The sequence below is a fragment of the Monopterus albus genome, unplaced genomic scaffold (genome assembly GCF_001952655.1).
Source record: "Monopterus albus unplaced genomic scaffold, M_albus_1.0 scaffold46.1, whole genome shotgun sequence".
Lineage (NCBI taxonomy): Eukaryota > Metazoa > Chordata > Actinopteri > Synbranchiformes > Synbranchidae > Monopterus > Monopterus albus.
This window is the reverse complement of record NW_018127926.1, coordinates 2,569,494-2,592,004: the sequence shown is the minus strand read 5'-3', so window position 1 is coordinate 2,592,004 and position 22,511 is coordinate 2,569,494. Positions and strand designations below refer to the sequence as shown.

Genomic DNA, 22,511 nt, shown 5'->3' with positions numbered 1-22,511 from the left:
TCGAGCTGACGGCTGACCCCTGGCTGCTCCCTGACATCAACCGAGGCAGAAAAGCGCAGAGCCCCTTCACAGGATCGCTGACGTGCTGTGCTGTCAGAGCAGTTGACAGAAGAGAAGTTAAAAATGTTGGGAAAATAGAAGCTCCTCACGTCTTGCCAATCACAAATACCCATCCTCTGTTTTTCTCTCGTTTTTTCCCCCCCTAAGTGGAAATACACGGAGAGGACAGATTGCCCACCTGATCTCATTACCTGTATGCCGGCCCAACACAACACAATCTGTGTGACATTAAATCCTTTTATACACACACATTTCCACAAGTGGTGAAAAAGAAAGTCAATTCTGTCATCACAGGAAAGCATCCTGGCCTGGATTTGTGTCAAAAAGAAGTTGTATTTAAAGAAATTTTGACAAGGAGGAAGTTTTCATTGTTCTCTCAGAGAGAGAAAACATCAGCTGAAAAAAAAGTGCTAGGATATGAGTACAAACGAGAAAGCATCTGGGGAAAGGCCAGACACTCACTACAATACATGCTCACAAAAATCCAGAAAGGAACGCACACACACACATACAATATTTCCTTAGGTCACTTCAAATTTACGCTGTGAAATGGGCTTTCAACAAATACGTAATTGCTCAGCCATTCTGCCACGCAGTTGATCCCACATTACACAGCCGGCACTGTTACACTTTTTCCCCGACTCCCTGTGACATCTCCCTGGCTTTTAGATCTGCTCACTTTATGAATTCAAGCCTCAGTGTAAAAGGTGAATTACAAGCCTACTGAGCTCACTTTTTCATGTAGCTTAAATTAAGTGCATTAGGCGCTGCTCTTTACTGTGAAAAGAAAAAGAAGTTAAAGTCTACAGGAGAGAGGAAGAGCAGTGTGAAAGAGGAATGGAACAAAGTAAAAACAAAAGTAAAGAAATTATATATGTAAAAATGAATCCTATGTAAAAAATATACAAAACTGTTAAAGTTGGTGAAATAATTTACTCAGGTGCAGCTTTATGGCTTGTGTAGAAACTGCTGAGTATAAAATATTATACATTAAGGTTTAAACAGACTTAGTGAATATGAGATAGGGCTATTACAACTTTCAGCTGTTTCCCTCACCAGGGAAGTTTGGGAAGCAAAACACTTGCAGATATATCTTTCAGCTATCGATTTGCTGCCAGCATTCTCTGTTTCTGAAAGGTTTGATTTGTGACTGCAAAGCAAAGCGAGCAGCAGCAGCATAAAATTCCTTGTCTATAACGGCAAACAAGAGTACATCTCTCAAAGGCCAGCCTCAGAGCCTGGGCCATAGCAAAAAAAAAAAAAAGAACAGCAGGCTTTGCTGGATTTTGTATGGATGTCTCCCCTGTACTCAGCTGTGCATAAGAATGAGTTACAATCGCAGTGAGAAACTCAGACAGCACCCACCACCCACATAGCCCTCATCTCATTTTGGATTTTTCTCTCCAGTTGTTGCTGGGGTTTTTTTTTTATGTTTTATTGTAGATCAAATATTTTCTCAAAGCTGTGGTGTGCACAGGAAAGCTCCACTCATACCAGTTCCATGTGCCAAAATTGAAAATCATGTGCACAATATTTTGATCTCTGGTTTTAATTTTGCGCTATTCTAACATAAAAAAAAAACCCTGGTTATCATCCTGATACATTTGTTTCTAAACCTGAGACTTTTGTTTTAACTTTTCATATAATATGTTGTGTTGATATCTGGAGAGCAACAACAACAACAGAGCAAATGCACTGAGTGGCTGTATGATGACAAAACAGTACCACTATCTGACAGTAAATGCCCTGGAAAGTCTTATTAAATGCATTGCTTTTAGGACATGAGTTTGACTAAATTGAAATAATAACTATCCCTGCAAGATCTAATGAACACATACGATGACCAGTTTGGAAGAAAATGTTCACTTCCAAAGCAGGGGTGTCCCATCCAGATCTCTGTTTCTCAAAACTTCTGTCGATCGGCAAAAAAGTCAATATAATGAACTTAAAAAAACAAGATGGAGGAAGTCAATAAAGAAAAATACAAATGTTTTAGCATCTTTAATGTGTTGTTTTAGAATTTTATATGTATGTTTTCTGCATGTTTCCCCCGGCTGGCGCTGACTTCCATCTATTTCCACAGAATGTGAAAAACTTTAAGCAGTAATTAAAGAGACGTGGTTGAGTGTAATTCATTCCAGTGAACATTAGCTATGAGACTTTTCAAATCCATCTGCACTTAAGCTGCATTTCCATACAAAGATAATGCACCTTATTGCTTACTGCTAAAAAATGTTGTATACTTGAGCGCCATTGTGATGGATTATGTCACAAGCAATTTTCAGGAGTCTGTACTTTTATTATTTTTGTAGTGAGTGCCCAGAACTGTGAGCTACAAATGTATAACTCTGTGTGCATGGGTGTTAGTTTTTGACGTAACAATACATTTTAAGTAGTTAAAGGTTCATCTGTTGGTCATTAGAGCAAGCTCCATATGTTGAATGAAGAGCTTGTTTAAAAGGTCCAAATCATTAGTGTGTGGAACTTTTGAGTATAGAATCTGCTCATTATCAAACTGTGCAGCATGTAATTGAAAATGATTGCCCAAAATGTGAAGTGTCTGTGATTAAGGAGCTAAAACACACTGGTATGGACCCCTAAATCCACATATTTGTTATCAGTGTAAAGCTTAGGTCATTAGCATGGATCTGCGTGGTGGTTTGTAGTGTTTTCAGGGACACAACAGCAATTTGGAAATAGCAGCACATGGTACAGTAGCTCTTGGGTAAAGCTCAGCTGACAGGTCTATTACCACCTATCTCCCCTGCAGGTGAATATACACCCCTGAGTCAGTGATCATGACTTCTATAACAAGCCTTTCAATATCGCTGCAGCAAAATCATGCATGGAGACACACACACACATGCTCACTTGATTTATGACCTTGAGACTGTGGAGGTGGGAGGCAGTGTTGTCATCTCCCAGACATGTTGACCAGAGCATGAGCTATTGAGAGAAGACAGGGAGGCGGGCAGCGCTGTAATTAACACACTAAATACATTAGGCTGAAAGATCCCACAGTACATCAACAGGAGATTGCCTGAGAAATGATTTAGTGCTAAAGCATCTGAGTTATGGGATGATTACTCTGTAAATGACAGAAGTGATTTAAAGAAACTCTGATTCACAAGGTCCCGGCAACATATGAATGCTTCCTTGAGTTGTTTTGCACTTGTGGATGTAAATTACTGATGCTTTTTGTAAGACAAAAACATCCATTCACTATCACAGCTGACAAAGGGCATTGCACTGACATGTTGTTCTAAATAAATCATTTACTGGGAGTTTAGTGGATTGTTTTTTATGTTGTGTTGTTTAATTGTCTTACTAACATTCCATTCTGTTGACTATGACAGAACAGGAGTGAATGACAAAATTAAAAAGACTTGTTGATTTCCCTATATCTAGGGTCCATTCATTTTCACAAAATGTGATCTGTTTTAGTGACCTCTAGTGGGCAATAGGTGGTGCCCGATGTTTGCACAACAGTTTTGTTCCAGAAATATAAGTTATAAATGTCTTTGCATTATCCCATCAATACTTTTTGTGCCAACTCAGTCAAACTATAAGCTGTTATAATAGTAAAGCTAACACAAAGAGACCAGAAATTATTTTTAAAAAGCACAATATTCTGTTGATGAAGCTAAGAGTGACAAACCCCATGGAGTTAATAATAAGATGTGCAGGCACAAAGTGATGAGAGGAATGCGGTTTGATCAAGCTACTCTAGATTGTCAGCTCAGCAGACATACAATGCTTGAGCTAACATAGTCTTAACCAGATTTATTATCATTAATCCACTGCAATTAGGAGCTACTGTACAGATACTGTACAATTCAAGCCACATGTACTGTAAGACACCAGATGCAGACTATACAGTGTGCCATCCACGTTCATCGTATTACAAGGTCTTCACATGACATCGACATGCAGTTCATTCCACTGTTTTAAAGCAGTGTCATTTTATTGCTGAATTATTAACTAGTTAGTATTTAAAAGCAGCTTGCGCTCACTCAGCGCAGTCTGTTTTGGCCACGTTTTAATTGTTTTGTTACCATGTTTGTGTAGAAATTGCAAATCCAATTATAAATCGACCACAAATGCTGGTAACAGGAGTTTGAAAACAGAGCCTTAACACAATTACACACTACATTATGAAAGCTAATGTCAGTTTAATTTGTATTTTTGAAATAATTTGTGGCAAATTCAAATATTCCATTAACAAAAAACACTTTAACACAAATTTTATTCAACCGATGAATCATATCAGTAACTTACAGTCAGCCACGTCTCACACATGCATTATTAGGAGGAGGCGATCCTCGTGCCATTGCATATGATGAGTGCTTCTCTTCCACTGTTACACAAAACAATGCAGAGCTTTGTGCATGTCATAGAAGGCATCCGCCTTTATTGACTTAGGTAAGCCGTGTTGCTGCTCATGCACTCAACATTTAGAGATAACTTCCTCTGTCATAATACAGATGAGGGTGAAACACTGTGAGTTGTGCCCACTCCCCCTCTCACATCAGCCCCTGCTAATTACCTGAGCATATACTAAGCTGACAGGTGAAGGTGCCTGATGGATGTCTTAGTGGGTGGGGGGGAAATAAGCTGGCTAGGTTTGACACCACTCCACTCCTGTGACCCACAACTGAACTTGGACCTGTGAGAAAATAACAGGTTCTCCTATTAGGCTGCCAGTGTGTCACCACAGAGCTCAGGGCTGTTTCTGGAAGTCGTCCTTACCTCGCCTCACAACAATTAGCCTGCATGCTCACCAGCCTGTGGAGACTAGCAAATTGCAGTTCCTTGCAGACTTTCCTCCCTGCCTGCCAGCCAGAGCCTTTGTTTTCACAAGGATATTTTGTAGGAAAATGTTTACGCTAATTCCCTGCAATTAACACTGGCACACGTTACCTGCTCCAAAGTCTTTCTAAAATATTTATTTATTTATTCCTGACAATTCTAATAAAGCATGACCATTTGTATTATTCCTGACATATACATTTAAATACAGGCAACATTCACGTGTACACGTTTTGTACTGAAATAATAATTATCCTGCTAATTATACTGAAACCACAATAAAAAAAATCAACTGATCAGAAATTATTTTGAAAAATAATTGATAAAGCTGCTTCTTCAGTTAGTATGTTCTCCACAGGAAAATCAGATAGAATGCTTTAAATAAAAAGACAAGACGAGCTAATATCCTCTGTTCTGTTTTCCATACTTGATCTTTATATTGCAATAAATTCATTAATTAATTTTTAAAAAACTACCATTATTATGTAGAAAAGAGCTGGAATCAGCCACTTTTGACAATCTTGACTTTTTTAGTTAAACCATGTTTAATTTATTTGTTTACTGAAACTGTTCAACCATTTTTTCAAAAAGAAGTGTAGAGGCTTCTTCTGTTAAATACACACACGAAGCAGACTTAAAGTGTTTACACAGGGCGTTAAAGCACAGTACGCATCAGACAATGATAACCTGCTCTCTTTGGTTTAGAATTAATCCATGTCCGGTATCAGGCATTAAAATACACTTTAGGCTGGTCCTCACTTACTCAGGGTCAAAAAGGAGCCCTTTAGGCGCACTGCAGGCCGTCCTGTTTGCAGTACAGATAATGGTGATAAATGTCACATTATGAAGCACTTAAATGCTTTGTTCTCTTGAATGTGATTTATGGCAAACCTTGATTATGGTTTGTAGATCTTGAAAACCATCCTCAGTAATGGATTTTCCTGAATTTTAACCTGCCAAAGCTACTGCAACTGTTTGATTTACACACGCACACCGTAGGAGAGTGGTATAATAAAATCCTTCAGTCAACTGTGGTTTGCTGTTGAACTCTCATCATTATACAGGCCAAACCAAACAGGCAAAAACAGTTTTGTGCAAAGTAGAATATGCTTGCAATAAATAAATTCATTAATAGATAACAGCATAATTCGTTTGACATAGTGTTTTTAAAAATCTAATCCAGGGATTTTTTTTAAGTCAAGTGTTTCAGTTGAAACCCAAAGCAGTTGCACCATAATAATAAAAAGCGGAATGTAAATGAAAGATATTTTATTACACGTATTTAAAACCATACATGCACATTTGTATGTAGTAAAAATTATTTTAAACAAACCTAAAAAAAAAAACCCTGCAAACAAGCACTGAAAAACAAGCATGATTTACATCCGGAAAATACTGCATGCTTCATATGAAACAACAAATCATAAATGTTTGAAAAGAAATAGGGGTGTGAAATGTATATAGAAACTGGTGACAGGCTTTTGAAGACTGTTTATGTTAAGGCAGGTCTAACATACTGACTGTGGTGCTCATGCAAAGCCTGCAGGCTGAAAGCCCCTTTGAGATTTTAAATGTTCAGCATTTGCCTGTGTGCATCTTAGCACAGGTTATGATTTATTCTCTCGGAGAACCTCTGACAGCTTAAGAGTCTTAGTAGCCCCATGGCAGAAAGCAAAGTCAGCCTGACTACCATTGAAAAAGGAATAAGAAAAGATCATGGACAACTGTGTCATTATACATACAAACTATTTTAATCCAATTCAAACAGCATTAAAAGATACTGTTTTACATAGTATATATCCAAAAGGCCACATATTTTATACTTTATACATATTTACACAGTATGATACAGTGTATGACTTGGCAGAAATGTTGATTTTTAGACTGCAAAAAAATGCAAGCTGTGAAGAAGAACTCAACTGTAAATTGTCTCCAAAAATGGCACTTGTAATCAAAAATCACTGTAAAAATATACTTGCATTTGATAGTTTTTTTAAAATCAACACTTTAAAAGGCTTTCCTCTGAGATAGACAAGGCACTGGAGCCATTTCATATTGTAGTTTTTGGCAGGGAAGAGTTATTTAAAATACATAGACATACAGTAAGGCAAAGTTTGATAATTTGGCACATGCACTATGTGAGGCAGCTTTGTCTGATAATGGATAATGATCACGATTAAGGCGGGACTGACCTGTTTGGATTTGACAGATTTACACTCATACTACAGACCAAAGGCCAAAGTTTTTCCAGTACACAAAAACGTAAAGGCTACATTAGGTAGTAGACTGGTTGCAGTTATCATGTTTCCAGTCAAATTCCTAAACCAAATGGCTCTAAGCACCACGCAGTTTTATTTATTCTTTTTTTTTTTTTTTTTACAGTGATCCTGAGGCATACACTTGTTTTCAGGTTGGCATTAGTCTTTCATTGCTTTGTTCTTGCTTAGCTGGCTGCGTGAGTCTCTGACTGCACTAGGAGTGGCAGCTCTCGCTCAGATTCCTCCATTGCACCAGCTGGATTGTGAGTTTCTGAGCTGAGATCTTGAGGTTCACGCTGAGATGCCTCTCCTCTGTGAGCCAGCAGTGCTTCCTCAGCCACTCTCCTCATCCTCTCCTCTTCCTCCATCTTCATTCTTCGCTCTTCAGCCTCTATTTCCTCTGTGGTAGGAATAGAGTTCTTCTTGGGTCTTCCCTTGGGCTTAGTCGGGGCCTCGTGACCTCCTTTGAGCACCTACAATAACACAGAGATAATCTTAGTGGAGTCCTGTGGTAATAAATGGCAGCAGTAGTCAAAGGTAACGCTTGCTATTATAGTAATTAAGGGAAGACATATTGCTGTTGGTTGCCCCTTGTGATCTCATTTATCTTTAGTGATTTCAGGTCTTTTCTTGTTCTCTGGGTCGTTGACCTTTTTACACAAGCGTTTGCTCTCACTGTTGTCAGTGGTCACACCTCACACTGCACTTAGTCTCTCCACACCCTCTCTGCCTGCCATATTGATACTTCCCATTCACTTCTCTTGCTATTACAGTGAAAACTAACTATATTGCAATAAATTCATTAATTAATTTTTTAGAAATATACTTGCATTTGATAGAAGTTTTATTTATTCTATATGAGGACGCAGGGACTCTAGAGGTTAAGGGAGAGTAAACACGCTGTATTCCTATATACCTCAAAAAAAAAAAACTAACTGAATGTGAAACCATTTTTCTGCTGCAGTACAGGGCTGCAGTGATAATGTCATTTCCAGCTGTAATATTAATATTTAAAATTATTTTGGGCCCTTTAACATCACTACTGACACTGCTAAACTTGTTTTCTGTCAGGTTGCTGATTTCTGACAACAGGACTTTAAGTTTTGCGGGTGGCGATTGTCTTTATTAGGTATGTTGTACCCGGTACTTTTTACCATACTGACTCTGAGAGACGAGACAGTCCAAGTAACTACAAAACAGTGCTGATTTATTCCATGAACACAGGCAAAAATTAACATTACACGCTCAGGCATCTTGCACCTCCAACCTGCACGCAGGCAGATGAAAAATGAAAGACCCCGAGCCACAACAGGCCTGTACATTATAGGTTGGGCTAGCCCCATACTACATAGAAACGTCAACCAAGACGTCTCTCTTACCAGCTTTGTAGCTGGCCATAGCAGTAGTCAAAACATGAAGCAAATCAATGTGTGTGTGTCTGTTGATTAAGTGGTGTGTAGCTAAAAACATTCTCACACGACCTCTAGTACATGTCATGTCTTAAACATAAGAACATATTATGGCTAAGGCTACAGTTATACACGTCATAATAATAATAATATTAAACATCCTGTCTGCTGACGGTCATCAACTCTTCTCTCTAGTTATCCTTGACCAGATGTACCCTGTAGAAACTCATAAGCATGACTAAGCATTTAACAGTCTAACTAGACATCCTATCTCCACTAAACATTTCTAATACATAAAGTATCTATCCAATTTCTATCTGACTAAAAATACCTAACAGGTAACATTTTTGTGAATATGACGAAGCGGAAAAGGTGGCCTACTGTATATAGCAATGTCAGTAGTGTGGATAACAGCGTGCTGTAGCAGTGAGCGCTAAAACCCAAAGCTGAGTCAGCATTTTTGCACTCTGCCTGAAATAAGGTCTGTGATGAACACAAGGCCAACATGTTTTGTTCTATGAAATAAAATAACTCATTAAATACCCCATTTGTGATTTTTTTTTCCTTTTTTACATCTTAAAAAGGTGGTTGCTAACAAGTGGCTAAATGAGACTACGGAGGCTGTCTGTTTTTAGCCTAACAATAGCTTTTCATTTTTGGCTATTGTATTTGGGCTTCCAAAATTATAAAAGTGGTGTTCACTTGTGAATATTATCTTGCTGAACAAAACTTGAAAGTGTCATAAACTGTGGTTTGTCACAAAGCTTATTTTCTGCAATAATCCAAAAGCCTATAGAAAAATCCCAGTGGCTTTCTGTCAGGGGAACCAGGGCGATGCTCACTTATGGGTTGGCCCACAAGAAAATGTCTTCATCAGGCTGAAACCAGCAATATATGACAAGTATGTGCACTTAGATCTGACATGGAAGACTTGTACAAACAGACTTTATGTTTGTGTTTATGAAAAAAATCTCATTCTCAGACAGGCTAGGCACTAGTACGTATTTCTTACCATTTTCTTCCACTTCATACGCCTGTTTTGGTACCATGTCTTCACCTGAAGCTGTGTGAGACCAAGCGACTGTGCCAGGTCTAACCTGTAAAACCAAAACCACAATAGATAAACAATTAAAACCTCATGTATGATATAAATAATTCCAAGTCTTTTACAGAGATACTTTTGGTTTTGATTCCTTTCGCCCCCGTGTATAGCGTCAGTTCAAGACAGCAGAGGTTCCAAGCCATGAAATGGGAGAGAAAAATAAAGTTATCTTTAGCTCATAACAAACCAAAGTGCAGAGCATGCCACACCTTTGATGTGTTGATTTTAAAAGGGGATTTTCTCCACTGATGATTTTCCATCAGCTGCGTATTTAATTAATTTTTCTAAACAGTGTTGGAATCAGATATTTTGACAGGACACAGTATTTTGGCACAGCCATCCATGTGGGTGGTTGGTTTGGATCAACAAATTGTGCTCTGCCTCTGGGCTTCTGCTTTAAGATGAGGTATGGCACCTTTCCAACAGCTTCAGGCAAGCCAAGGCGTGATATATTTAACAATGCATGGTGGGAGTTTTCCCCACAGATTATATGTAAATAGAATGACAAATAAATTTGGTTTATTTTCAAATATGCTAAAGATTAAATGTGGTAAGGAGATACATCACAAAGAAGATATGATACTTGAGATATTTATTTGAAACTGTAGCTATTTGCACATCTAAATGCATGAATATATTGCACAGATAACACTGATTTACTCTTTATATCTACTATACATACTGTATGAGTAACGGGGTAGAGCATACAAGCAGCCAATCTTTATTTAAGGCAGTGGTTTACAGACAGTTTGAAGCATCAAGGAAAGGTTTTTACAATATTTATGGGTCAATACCCAATAATGGGTCTGGCTTGTACCGGAAAAGTAGCATGCAGGCCAAATATAAACACACTGAAAAAAAAAGATTTGTTGGATTTACTTAATTGTAACGTGTACATCGGTCCCACACAATGATAATGTGTAAAACCAACATAATTTTCTTTAGGGATTAACTTGTTTGAATTATGTTAACAGAGGAAATATGAGTGAATTGCGTTGCATATACTAGCATAATTTGTGTAAATCCAAAGACCCGGTGAGTCCTTTTTTTCAGTGCATGAGACATAGAATACAAATGGAAAATACAGTCTATCCTTAATATGTCAGGTCCCAAAAATAACCCACAGAATGGGTCACATATATAAAAGCACATATATTCACTTGGAGATTACTTCATCTTATTGTCGAGAACAAAAATGTACTTTACACCTGCACATGTGTGAAATGATTAGCAGTAAATCAGTGTAATACATTTCAGTCTGCTTGCATTGGCCGCTCTCCCTGTTTTCTTGAATAAGGCGGTGTTTCTTTGCTGGGGCTTTCTGCTGTTAGAGAGCTCAGGGTTAAAAGGTTTATCCTGTCTGAACTGGAATGATGAGATAATGTTCTGGCTTAAGCAAATTCACATTACATGTGACACTCCCCACAGGATAAATCAAAAAATATGACATTAGGTTAACCACGGCTTAATAATTACAGCTGTGCCTTTATGATTATGTGTGACATACAGGACATACTGTACTTTCAAATTGCACTCCTGGCATGCAGGTCACAGTTGAGTGACACTCGCATCAAGGTGAAATTTAATGACTGGTATGAGTCACTGGTTTGCTGTCTTTTATGTAACATAGTCACAAAATTGTTTTAGGTAGCTATCAAGTTAGCAGAGTCATGATTTATTGTTTTAATGTGCCCATACACTTAGTTGTGTGTTGTTTCACATCTCATCGCATGAGTGTTTTGGTGATTTGTGTATTTAACAGCGTGTGTAAACTACAACTCTAGTTTACCTAATCCCGTCTACAAAAATCTGTCCCATGAGATGAGAGTTTCTCTGTCAAACTGACCTGTCAGGTGTGGACAAGTACTTTTGCTTCTGGAACTTTTTCTCCAGGCCCATCAGCTGCAGCTCGGTGAAGATGGTACGACTGCGACGTGGCTTCTTCAGCCGAGGTGTACTGCGCTCTGTATCTGACTCGCTGCTGATGCTGAGGGGCGTCTGGCTGGGCAAGGGCTCTGAGCCTAGCGGATGCTGCGGTGAGAGCAAGGGCAGGTGTGAGGGGACTCGGCCTGGAGATGACGGCTCGGAGAGGTGGGAGGGCAGGTTGGGAGGCTGCTGGGTGATCACTGAGAGAAGCGGATAGGCACGTAGTGACGAGGAGCCTGGAACAGCAGAGACAGTGCGTCAGATGACAGAAACATACAGAAATGCATTAACGTTCAGTGCAGAAAAAGGATAAAAATCAGATATCCTTTTGAATCACTGTAAGTTTTTAGTGAGCTCTAACAAGCTCTGTGTTTGTACCATTATCGACCACCTGTGACTGCTTAGACAGGTTCATTTTTAATTGCCTTGTGTTTGCTGTGAAAAGTGTTTTGCTTTTGACCTCCTCCATGTAGAGGGCTGTGATCCCGATGACGCAGGCCGTGTTTTACACTGCTCCTCTGAACCCTTCAAATGAGTGATTATTTTGCAGAGCCGACTTCCTAACACAAAACCATGAGCGCACACTGTCAGCATGATGCACACACACACACACACTCAGACATGGAATGGGCTGTAATAAAATCTGAATAACTAAAGCAAACACTGTTCAGCTAATAAACTTTTTTCCTGTCTTCTGAGGATCCCTCTCGCTTTTGCACATGCGTGGAGTCATATACCAACACACACACACACACATACACAAACGTCTAGTCTTTATCAGAGCAGACAGGAGCAGCAAGACGCCAGAATCAATAAAAAGTAACACTTGTCTGGAGCCGAGATTGAAGGGAAGGAGACCAAGAGGTTGGCCAAAAGGATGTGAATATAATATCTACTAGAAAAATCCTTCCAGTTTCAAACATTAAAACCAATCCCTAAACCAAAATGTACAAGCACACTGAGCAGCGCACGGACTAATACATGGGCTGATAAGGAGCAGCACAGAAGACACATGGGGGATTACAGCAGTACAGGAGAAAGGTATAGAGGGAGCAGAGGAAATAGGAGGTCTTCACACACAACACACACAGCATATGTGTTTTTGGTTGTGTGCTGTCTCCTTAATCTCCCCACTGACCGCAACAGACAACATAAAGACATGAACGAACATATACACAGAAACATATACATCACTGCCCACAGAAGGCATAAAATAAGACCTTCATCTTGATTTTTAATACTATTATTACTAGTTTTTGTTACTTTCAGCAGTTCTAACAGTATTCTCCTTAAGCCCAGTGAGAAAATGTGGGGTTTAACCCAAATAAGAAGAATAAGAGAAGGAAGCACAACCAAAAAGATGGTGGAACATGTCTACTTTTAGTACTTTGAGTCTATTTATTGTATAGTAAGACATCATTATACAAACTGTGTACAAATATACATAAAACTCACAATTAGATGTAGGTAAACCACTAGGCACAAGCACTGCATGCAAGTATGCATATAGTACAGGTACAGTATGCACACACACATACACACTAGGTGCTGTCTTGGACTTATCATGACATCATAGTAAGGTGCTGAGGTCATCACCAATCTGCCAGTGTTAGATTACTGCAGTTGCAACAAGTCTAGACAAGAAGACCTCTGGTTGTGTGCGCTTGCTATCCATCTACACCTATATAGATGTATATTGATGCCAGTTTTTCTCTCTCTAAATCAGATCTGTCATGATGTTAGATGTTTTGATATCAATGAATTATCTAATTTAGTGTTTGTATTCCTTTATGGGAGGCGTTTCACATGAACACTTGTTGAAGGATGACTCATGGAATGGCATAAAAGTGCAAGGAAAGTGTCAGTTGTCATTCTGACGGAGAAAAATGTCTCAGTTTGTCTTCTCAACTGTCAGGAAATCTCTTGTCAACAAAGAGCTTGACGCTGTCTCCGGCCTCGGAGGGAGTAGGAGAGACAGAAAGAACGTGTGAGAGAGCAGAGGGAAATGTCAGCCCTTGTGGTGACTTTCCACTGACAGCAAAGCTGTTTCTCTTGACATGCTGTTGACAAGTGCCGTGGTCCTGTCAATGTCTACAAATAAACTGTTTGAGTAGCTGCATGAACACAACTCAGCCCTATAGTGCAAAGGCACACTGATACTCTTGATAATCACAGTTGAAATGTAAGGACTGGCACAAGTGCTTATGGTAAGCATTACAGAAAACATACCTGCTAAAAATAGATCAAGAAGAGACATTTGTTAAGCAATCCTTGTACTGTATGTGTTCTATTGATCATGTAGTTTTGAATTCTTAATCAGTGAACATTTTGATATTTGAAATAATTGCATAGAGAGTTAATTTTTACAACTACACAACAAAATGTGTAAATGCAGCAGCTTTTTGATGGTAAATTGTTTCCTCCGCCTACCTCCTCCCTCTCATGGCATCTACTTCTTTCTTTTTTTCTGAATATGAAGCTGAAATAGATGATTCATGCCATAGCTATGGCAAATGTACATGAACTTTAGCCATGGTTTGGGCATAAACTCTCTGCTGACAGCTACAAAGCTGCTCAGTTAAACGGGTTTTTGTGTTTTAAGCTTTGCCCTTTGAGTGCAAATCAAACACTGTTGGGGTGGGAAGGGCGAGCAGGCCACAGGAGCTTCTTTATCTCTCAGCTCATTGCTTTAATTAGAATCATTAAACTTCAGCACACGAGAGATTGGAACAATAATACTGGTTTTCAACAAATGGTAAAAGGAAGGTGTTATAATCTAATCTTTTGATTATAAATCAGTATTTTCCCAGGCGTAGTGACAAACATCTCCACCTGAAGTTGCACGGCTCGCTAAAGGCGTTACATTAAACATAACTGTTAACTATTTAATGTGAAATCTGATCCTGAAATCACCCTCTAGCATAAACTACTTTTAGAACTGATTTATTACAGCGCCTTTGTCAAGATAGTAAAATCTTATGGCAGCGGTTGTGCAGAGATGATGAGGAGATGACAGGTTGTCAAACATTATCCTTGACTAAAGATAGAAGATGTGTGTGCATACTTGCCTGTGTGTGTGTTAACATGGGCGTAATCAACCTTCTCAAACCAGCATTATACTTAATGGGAGACTTTATTGTCTGCAGCGGATTAAGGCGTAAGATGGGATGAAAACCTTTCTGATCACTTGGATTTTTTTTCTGTAAGCCCTCGGGCAGTAACAAACCAGTAAGCAGCAACCCTCAGGCATCACACACTCCTACTTTTTTTTTTTCATCATGCTGTCAGGTGAGATTAGAACACAGTTGATCTTAATCTTTCTCACCTCTTCCAGAAAACACCACTAAAAGCCCTGCCCTGGCTCCTGTGGAGAGATGGGACTCCAAATGAAATATTGTAACCTGCTATTACATTGTTCACTGCTGTTGCCTCTGATCCTGCTGTAACTGACAGAGTCAACTCCACAAGCCACTTTTACTATACAAAATGAAGATCTGTGGTTCATCACACATAAATAAAAATGGACTGAACGACCAGGACAGAGCTTGATTCACAAAACGATCTCTCAGGGTGTATCCAGAAAGTTGATATTTATGAGTGGCATACTAGGGAAACAGTACCAATCCAACAATGAATTTGCTATTAAATCCTTCAGGTCAAATTTTTAGCATTACTGTCTTACTGCGGCCTCCACTGGCAGCAGGAGGATATAGCACCCCTTCCTTTGCTAAATAAAGAGGTCAACTTTCAGTATTAAGGGAGCATGAAACGGCCAGCCACCTCTCTTTGGCTCCAGATCTGTCAGCTTGCCAGCTTCTATATCGAGCACTAAAAGCCATTGATGCTGGCAAATATATGGTGTCTCACACCCCCGCAGCTACAAATAAGTGGTGGGCACAGCGTTCTGATATGCAGGGCAGGTTACTCTATCCATCTGAATAGAAAAGTGCCAAAGCTCAGTCATAGTGCCCTCTAGCATACACCAATCCATATCAGAGGGATGAGGGAATTGCTTCCTTTATTTTTATCCGCCCACCGCTGTCATCATCAAATTGCAGTGGCTATTATTTCAGACTTTGGAGCAATTATTCTAATGGTTACTATGTACTATGTAGCACTGACGTTGTTTGAATGTATCTAGAATAACAGGGAAGACATTCTGTTTTGGCATTATAACATACATCATAACAAATTAGCGTTCTCATAGTATTTTTGGCAATTTAAGTCTCCCCTTTAAGCATAATACTGGCTTGAGAAGGTTGATTTAATCATAGACTGTAATATCTATCTATCACACAAAGATACAAATATTTCAAACACCTTGCTAAAATGTAAAGGAGGAAAAAAGCAATAGTACAGGTACATGAAATAGCAAAGGTTTTAAAATGAAAGTCCATGGCATCACAACTATCAACTTCGAAACATACTGATTTTCCTTCTGGATTTCTCCAGTATCAGAAAATATATCAGGGTGCACGATTATTATATTTTATAAGTGTGTTATAAGGTGCTACTACTGAATAACACCGGAAAAATCCATATGTCTCCATAAGGTATACCATATGGAGTTAAATCCAATTTAACTCCATATGGTATACCTTGTTCTGGGTTTCTGTGGTGCTGGCGCACTAACAAGATAGAGCCTAAATCTACTCTCTGCAAATGTCCAGCAGCAGCAAAACTCATTAGGCTTTGGCTTAGCATAACATGCGTATTAATCAAAGCAAATGAGATGAAATACACTAAAGGTTACAGCTCGGTAACCACGGGCTTGTAGGGTGAGGTTAGACTTTATCTTTCTTATCTGTCTTATTGCCTCTTCATTGACCATTAGGCAGATAACTTCAGCGGCTTGTCAATACAGTCGTATACCGTCTTGCGTTCAGCAGAAGCCCTTAAGCATCACTGACCTTCGGTGACTGCCTGTCTTTGCTGTTCACCACCAAACACTTACCTGCTGTGATTTATATTGTAAAGTAGTGAAGAGGGGTGAAGTCGCTAGGTTGCAACTTTAGGGGGAAGGGGGCATAAATTAATTGTGGCAAATTCTAAACTACTATAGCAGGATAAATTATGCAAAGGATGCTCTGTAGTTGCGACAAATAGTGGGATAATATTTTCATTTTCACAGCGTGTGTGCAGGGGAATAGTGATCACTAAATAATAACAGACAACACATCCCGAGTCCGGTGTCATGACCCCTCTTATAGGATGCAAAACGTTTTGCAGTGTAAATCACATTTCAAATTAAAACAGAAGTAATAACAGGTGTCACAATTTCCATAAGTAAAAATCCCAGATTATCACGGTGCAACCGCAATTTAATCGCATTCGAGTTATTTTTAACTGATGTTTCTTTCTTAATTAGTGCTTTTTAAAAAAGTTTTTGAAAAGTGCTCTTACCCGAACACGAATGAAGGGGCTTCGGCCGAACAATGAGTGAAGGACACACCGTGTAGAGAGAAAGTTTCTCAAAATAATCACAAGTCTCCTTGGAGAGGATCTCGTCAATCATGAAAGTCTTGTAGCGCCGCCTAGCAGCCTTCAGCTGCCCGGGGGAGGAGAGCCTCAACTCGGCTTGACAGTGCATGATCTGTCCCTGTGCGCCGTGCGCAATCTTCGCTGCACAATGTACCTATTTACCGATAACTAAGCTTATGCAGGTTTAGGCGTGAGGAAAAAGCGCCAACTTGAGCTTATGCGTTTCAATAACTCATTGTTTGTCTTTAAAAATATAGTTTAGCTTTTCCCTGAAGTGTCGTGGTGAAGTTCAGTCGCTTTCAACTTGAGCTGCTCAGGGCGCTGCTGCTCTAATGAACTGGCTACGATCTGTGCTCACACCCTCTGCTATATAAACCATCCCTGAACACATCTCTCTCTCTCTCTCTCTCTCTCTCTCTCTCTCTCTCTCTCTCTCTCTCTGCCCCCCCTTCTCTCTCTCTTACAAATACACCCGTGCACTGTGCACACAGAAGCCACCCCCACCCCTACCAAAAGAAATCCCTCCATAGGGTTTCTTTTAGATTTTAGTTGCAGACTTTGGCTACTCGAAAAGTTTGACTCAAAAAGTCGTCAGGTCACATTTTGAGAAAAATACAATATAATCAATATACATTGTCTATTTTCATCTATTTTAAGCGTATTGTGTTTCAGATAGACCTAATCAAAACACCTCTGTGGTATTTATTGAAGTTTGACTCACTTTATTTTTACCTCAATCAGTTTATTAATTTAGCTTTCGATTTTCTTTTCACCTTATGACATATTTTAAGTTTGCTTTAGACAGTTTACAATACACAGCATTCGATATTTGCGATATTTGAACTTTAAGTGCCATAGCTGGTGCAGTACGGGCGAAGAAGGGACTGGATAATCCTTTCTTTCTTTCTTTCTTTCTTATTTGTTAACCACTTAAATATAAAGGAGTTGTATCTTGTGCCAGCACCTAAGTTTGGTATTGAGTACCCATTTGGGCCAATGTTCAAATTAAACTTTTTATCCAATAAAAACACCGCAGCTCCAGGCTATTCATATCAAGATATAGCCAGAACTGCGGTCAATCAGGAGACGAAGATCACGCATTTTGCTGTTGTATGTCAAAGTGCACAAATCATTTTCAGGTCAAAGATGAGGATGTGCTGTAGAACATTATACCAAACATTACCTATTTTTACGTGGTATATAAAGCTAAACTCGGACCTATTATAAAATCAGCCAAAGTAACCAAATATATTCCAAGACTCCAGCCGTTTAAAACTCACGATGGTAAAGTCTTTGACTTTACTGACCCGACCCCCCCCCCACCAAAAAAAAAAATTGTATTATTGATCAACAAATGGAATGGGCGCCAAATAACAGCAGGAGCATTCTAAATCATTTTCCAAGTTCTGATTTTGGTGAAACACAATCCTACGGTCAGATTTATTGTAACAACTAATTTAATCTCTCCTGCTTCTTCATTGACAAAGACATTTTGTGCCTGTTATTTTGTTGGCTGAAAATCTGTCAATCAAGAATGTTTACAGCCTATAGCAACTATATTAGTAATATTTGCTGTCTTTATTTATTTATTACTTTTTTTGTGAGCCATTTGTCATACTGCAGTTTTGATAAGGTATTTCCTTTGACAAACTGTAAGTAATAAAAAACCTGTCTGGTATATCAATTTACATGTTGCCATTTAACTAAAATTAACAACAAATCGCTTCTGTGAGGAAAGTCGGTACAGGTAGAGTTTCAAACGTTACAATCAGAAACGTCGGTATCCTAAGGGGGAAAGATTATCATCACAAGAAGTGGAAATACATTTAACTCGCTGACGGCTTGTTCCTTTCGTGTTCAAAGTGTGGAGGATATGGAAGAGGAAATGTGAGAGCTGCGCACGGGAAAGCTGGGCTTCTTGTCAGAGATTTAATGGCTTGATCAAAAAAAAAGTAGGTGGGGAATGAGAACAACTGCTGTGGAGCAGTCTGTGGAACACTGGGGGCAAAACGGGTGCAACTTTTAATTTGAAAGCACTTGAAACCCAAACTTTTCTGAACCAGCGTCATTTTCTAGTTTCATTGAGGAAAAAAAAAGCAAAACAGTTTAACTGCATTTATGATTTTCAGCAAGCCCGACAATACATGGGATCATTTCCAAGTGATTGCAATACATGTTCACCTGTTTTGTAAATTAAGACGGGGTGAAAAATATGGCCTATGTATCAAATGAACCCACCAACCTGAAGCGGTGCCAAGAACGGGCAGTCATGGCCTCAGGCATCTTGTCACCCTGTGGGTCTCTGTGGGTGTTTGGAAGTGGATCAGTTCAGGAGACACGCTTCTACACAAGTCCACACAGCAGCCGCTGCTGAGCGGCCTCCCTAATCCGGCCGCTTCAGGGCTGGAGACGCCAGGCAGATCAACCAATTAAAAGAGCTATGCCACATCCAGAAGCTGTAAGAAGGGCCTTCCTAGGACTGACAGAGAGCACAGGATACTCTCTATTAGAGCGATTTGGGAGCAACAGGATGCAATCTGACACGAGGCCGATTGTAGGACAGAGCTTATAGTGCAAAGGGTGCAAATGCACCTCCACTTTTGGACACTGGGAGATTTAGTGCGGGGGGCATAGCCGTCGATGGCAGGAGCCGCTGTTAGCGCAATAAGCACTTTGGGAAGAGTTTATTATGACCTCAGCACGGACATTAAGGGATTTGATCGTCACTCTGTTGTAAGCAAGCCCCAACAGAGACGCTTACTGGGGCATCAACTCTGAAAGGCTGAGCGCAATATGAGATGTTAAGGATCAAAGAGCTGCTAATTCGGGGATGAGATAATAACCTGCTTCCTTTACATCTCTAAATTCACCAAAACATGTGACGTTTAAAGATATCAATGTTCAACGTTCAGATGTGATGAACAACAAAGGAAAGTCTGGCATTAAGCATCCTAAGCAGAAAGGTCAAATGTAGCTGTTATATATAACACCTTACTTGATTCATTCACAGGGTGTGTGTGGCGCCACCTGTAGATTACTTCACAACCATATTCGTTACCGATAAGGTCACGTGTGCGTGCACTGCAGCATGTAACATGCGTTTGTGTTGTGGCTGGATGAAAGAGTGCAACAATCAAATGAAAGGAGCTTTATAAGAATGAAAATGCCAATTTTAAAACAATTTGTCTTACAGAGTCACAATATAAAAAAGATCATATGATAAAGCCCAATTTTAGAAAGCACAAGGTCATCTGTTCCAGCAATAAGAAAGGATGGTGTCCCTATCATGGTAAAAGTGGTGCTGGTGGATTTTCCGCTGAAAAGCGCTTTTTTTTTCTGCAAAACTGCCTACCTGAAGAATTAAAAATTCTGGAAGCACCATATAAATTCTATTTACATAACATAAAAACTGGCCAATAATCAAAATCTTTTTTTAAATATACCTTTTTTCCCTTATCTTCAAGAATCAGTCACCAGTTGTCTGTTTTTTTTTTGTCCTTGCTCTAATAACAATTATTCCCCTGAAAATATCTGCAACATTTGTGAGGAAGTGTACAAATTTAAAAATCCCTAAAAAGTAAATAAAAAAGGCTCTAAGGCATAAACTTACATATTCAAACTGGCAGGACCTTGTACAAACAACCTGAGTATACATGTGAATTTGTCAACATAACTGATGATCCTCTTTAGTAGTGTCCACAAATTTGTGAAGAACTGAAGTCCTTACAGAAATCCTTAGCGTCTTATCAGTACCGTCGCCATCTATCGGCTGCCCCCCCTTGGTGTGAGGTGCCGGGCTGCCGCTCTTGTTGTTCTGGTGGTGATAGCTGTCGCGGTTGTGTTGCTGATAACGGCCAGAACCTGCTTCATCTGCGTAACGCTGGTTTCTGCCGCCGCTGTTCACTTGGAATGGATGGTGGCGATAGGGGCTGTCATTGTGTTGCCTTGAGCCTCCTCTGCCTGAATCTCCAGCTGCAGGGGACTGCCTCTGTGGGGGCTTGGAGATGCTGCCATTCAACTGCTCAAGCTGCTGCGTGTGGAGCTTCCACATCATGTTGTTCATCTACAGATGAAGGAGACATAAAACAACTTGTAATTTATATGGCTCACTGAGGAAAAACAACTTGCTGCTATTCCTGTGAAATTGTGCCCATTTCTTAATTTGTCACTGAGGAACAGACAAACCTTAAATGAAGACCATAAAAATCTGTCACAATTATAATATGCAAGCAGTGTCATGTTGCTATTCAAAAAAATAAATAAATAAAATAAAAGGTCACCATGACATGCTTCTGTAGACTGTCCGGAGATGTAAAGGACCTCTGCGTTTGGGGGGGAGGAGTATATGTTGGAGGACTCAACTGGATTGGGTTCCTGGAATAGTGACACAAGGCAATGTCAAATATGTTCTTCTCAACACGTCAGGTGAACTTTCTATATATTGACCCCACATATATCAAAATTCCTTTTGACCTCAGTGTTTTTTAATTATTTAAATATTCTTTAGGTCATATTTTAATTTGTACTTTAGCTTTCTTTCACCTCTTTCTTTTTTTTCTATGGACAGGCCATACGTTTTAACATTTTTAGGCTCATATTCAAGTTCATACACATATTCACCTAGGGCAAACTTTCACAAATAGTTAAAGCAAGTAAAAGCACTAGTTAAATACACATTGTTGTCTTACTGAAAGATGGCAGGCTTATATTTATCTGGTTTTATATTGTTTTGATTATGTGTCATCTATAACACAGGCAAATATTTCACAGTATTTCAAGCACAGGATACTGAGCCTTCTGCCAAACATGCTGTAAACAACCAATTAGTACCCAGTCTAACAATATAAAATAACAGCACATAATTCATCTATACATTCACATCAGTAAGGAAACGGCTCAAAATAGCTACCACGTCTGATGTATCTTGCTTTTTTTTTCCACTATGGTTAGGTGTGTAATGCCAAGATTTGAAATGGAATACGTGATGAACAAGACGCCAAGTCTGGCAGATGCAGGGTTTACCTTCATGGATTTAGCTGCAACTAATGCTGCACTAACTGACCTGTTCATAAATGAAGTTTCTGACTCTTTTTCTGCAGTGAAGCTTCTTGCAGTCAGTTACTAAGACCCAGCTGACTGCTCACTCCACTGTCCCCAGGTCAGCAGTGGCAAATCAACAGTACTGGTGGAATTGGCCATGCCACATAATGCACTTGCACCTTCGTTGTGCTGTTTAATGCACATGTCTGCCTGTTTGCCATTATTCAGAACTTCTCACTTTGATGCCTTATGCTGTTTAAATCAGGTGAACAACAGCTGGCACATCTGCTTTGGAAAATTTGGTGGAAACTTAAACAAGCCCTGGAAAGTGATCTTTATCTTAAGGAAATGTTCATCTAGACATTATTTAGTCTTCTGTTTACTTTGTGGCAATAAGGACGGCCTTGTAAAGCAAAGTGATTTCTG

At 39.4% G+C, this 22,511-nt stretch overlaps 2 protein-coding genes across 2 annotated transcripts in view; both read right to left on the bottom strand.

Annotated features, from left to right (window-relative positions):
- Positions 1 to 7,241: 7,241 nt before the first annotated feature.
- On the bottom strand, positions 7,242 to 17,366 carry barx2 (BARX homeobox 2). The gene is made up of 4 exons (XM_020600390.1): positions 16,968 to 17,366; positions 11,485 to 11,800; positions 9,549 to 9,633; positions 7,242 to 7,600 (listed from the first exon to the last, which is right to left on the bottom strand). The coding sequence occupies exons 1-4, from the start codon at positions 17,152 to 17,154 to the stop codon at positions 7,313 to 7,315; spliced, it is 876 nt and encodes a 291-aa protein (XP_020456046.1). The 5' UTR covers positions 17,155 to 17,366; the 3' UTR covers positions 7,242 to 7,312.
- Positions 17,367 to 20,709: 3,343 nt separating this feature from the next.
- rbm7 (RNA binding motif protein 7) overlaps positions 20,710 to 22,511 on the bottom strand; it is a 5,999-nt gene continuing 4,197 nt past the window's right edge. Inside the window, exons 4-5 of the mRNA XM_020600292.1 lie at positions 21,326 to 21,419; positions 20,710 to 21,108 (exon numbers count right to left, since the gene is read on the bottom strand). Of these exons, the coding sequence (XP_020455948.1) occupies positions 20,710 to 21,108; positions 21,326 to 21,419 (493 nt within the window). The remainder of the gene's footprint in view (positions 21,109 to 21,325; positions 21,420 to 22,511) is intronic.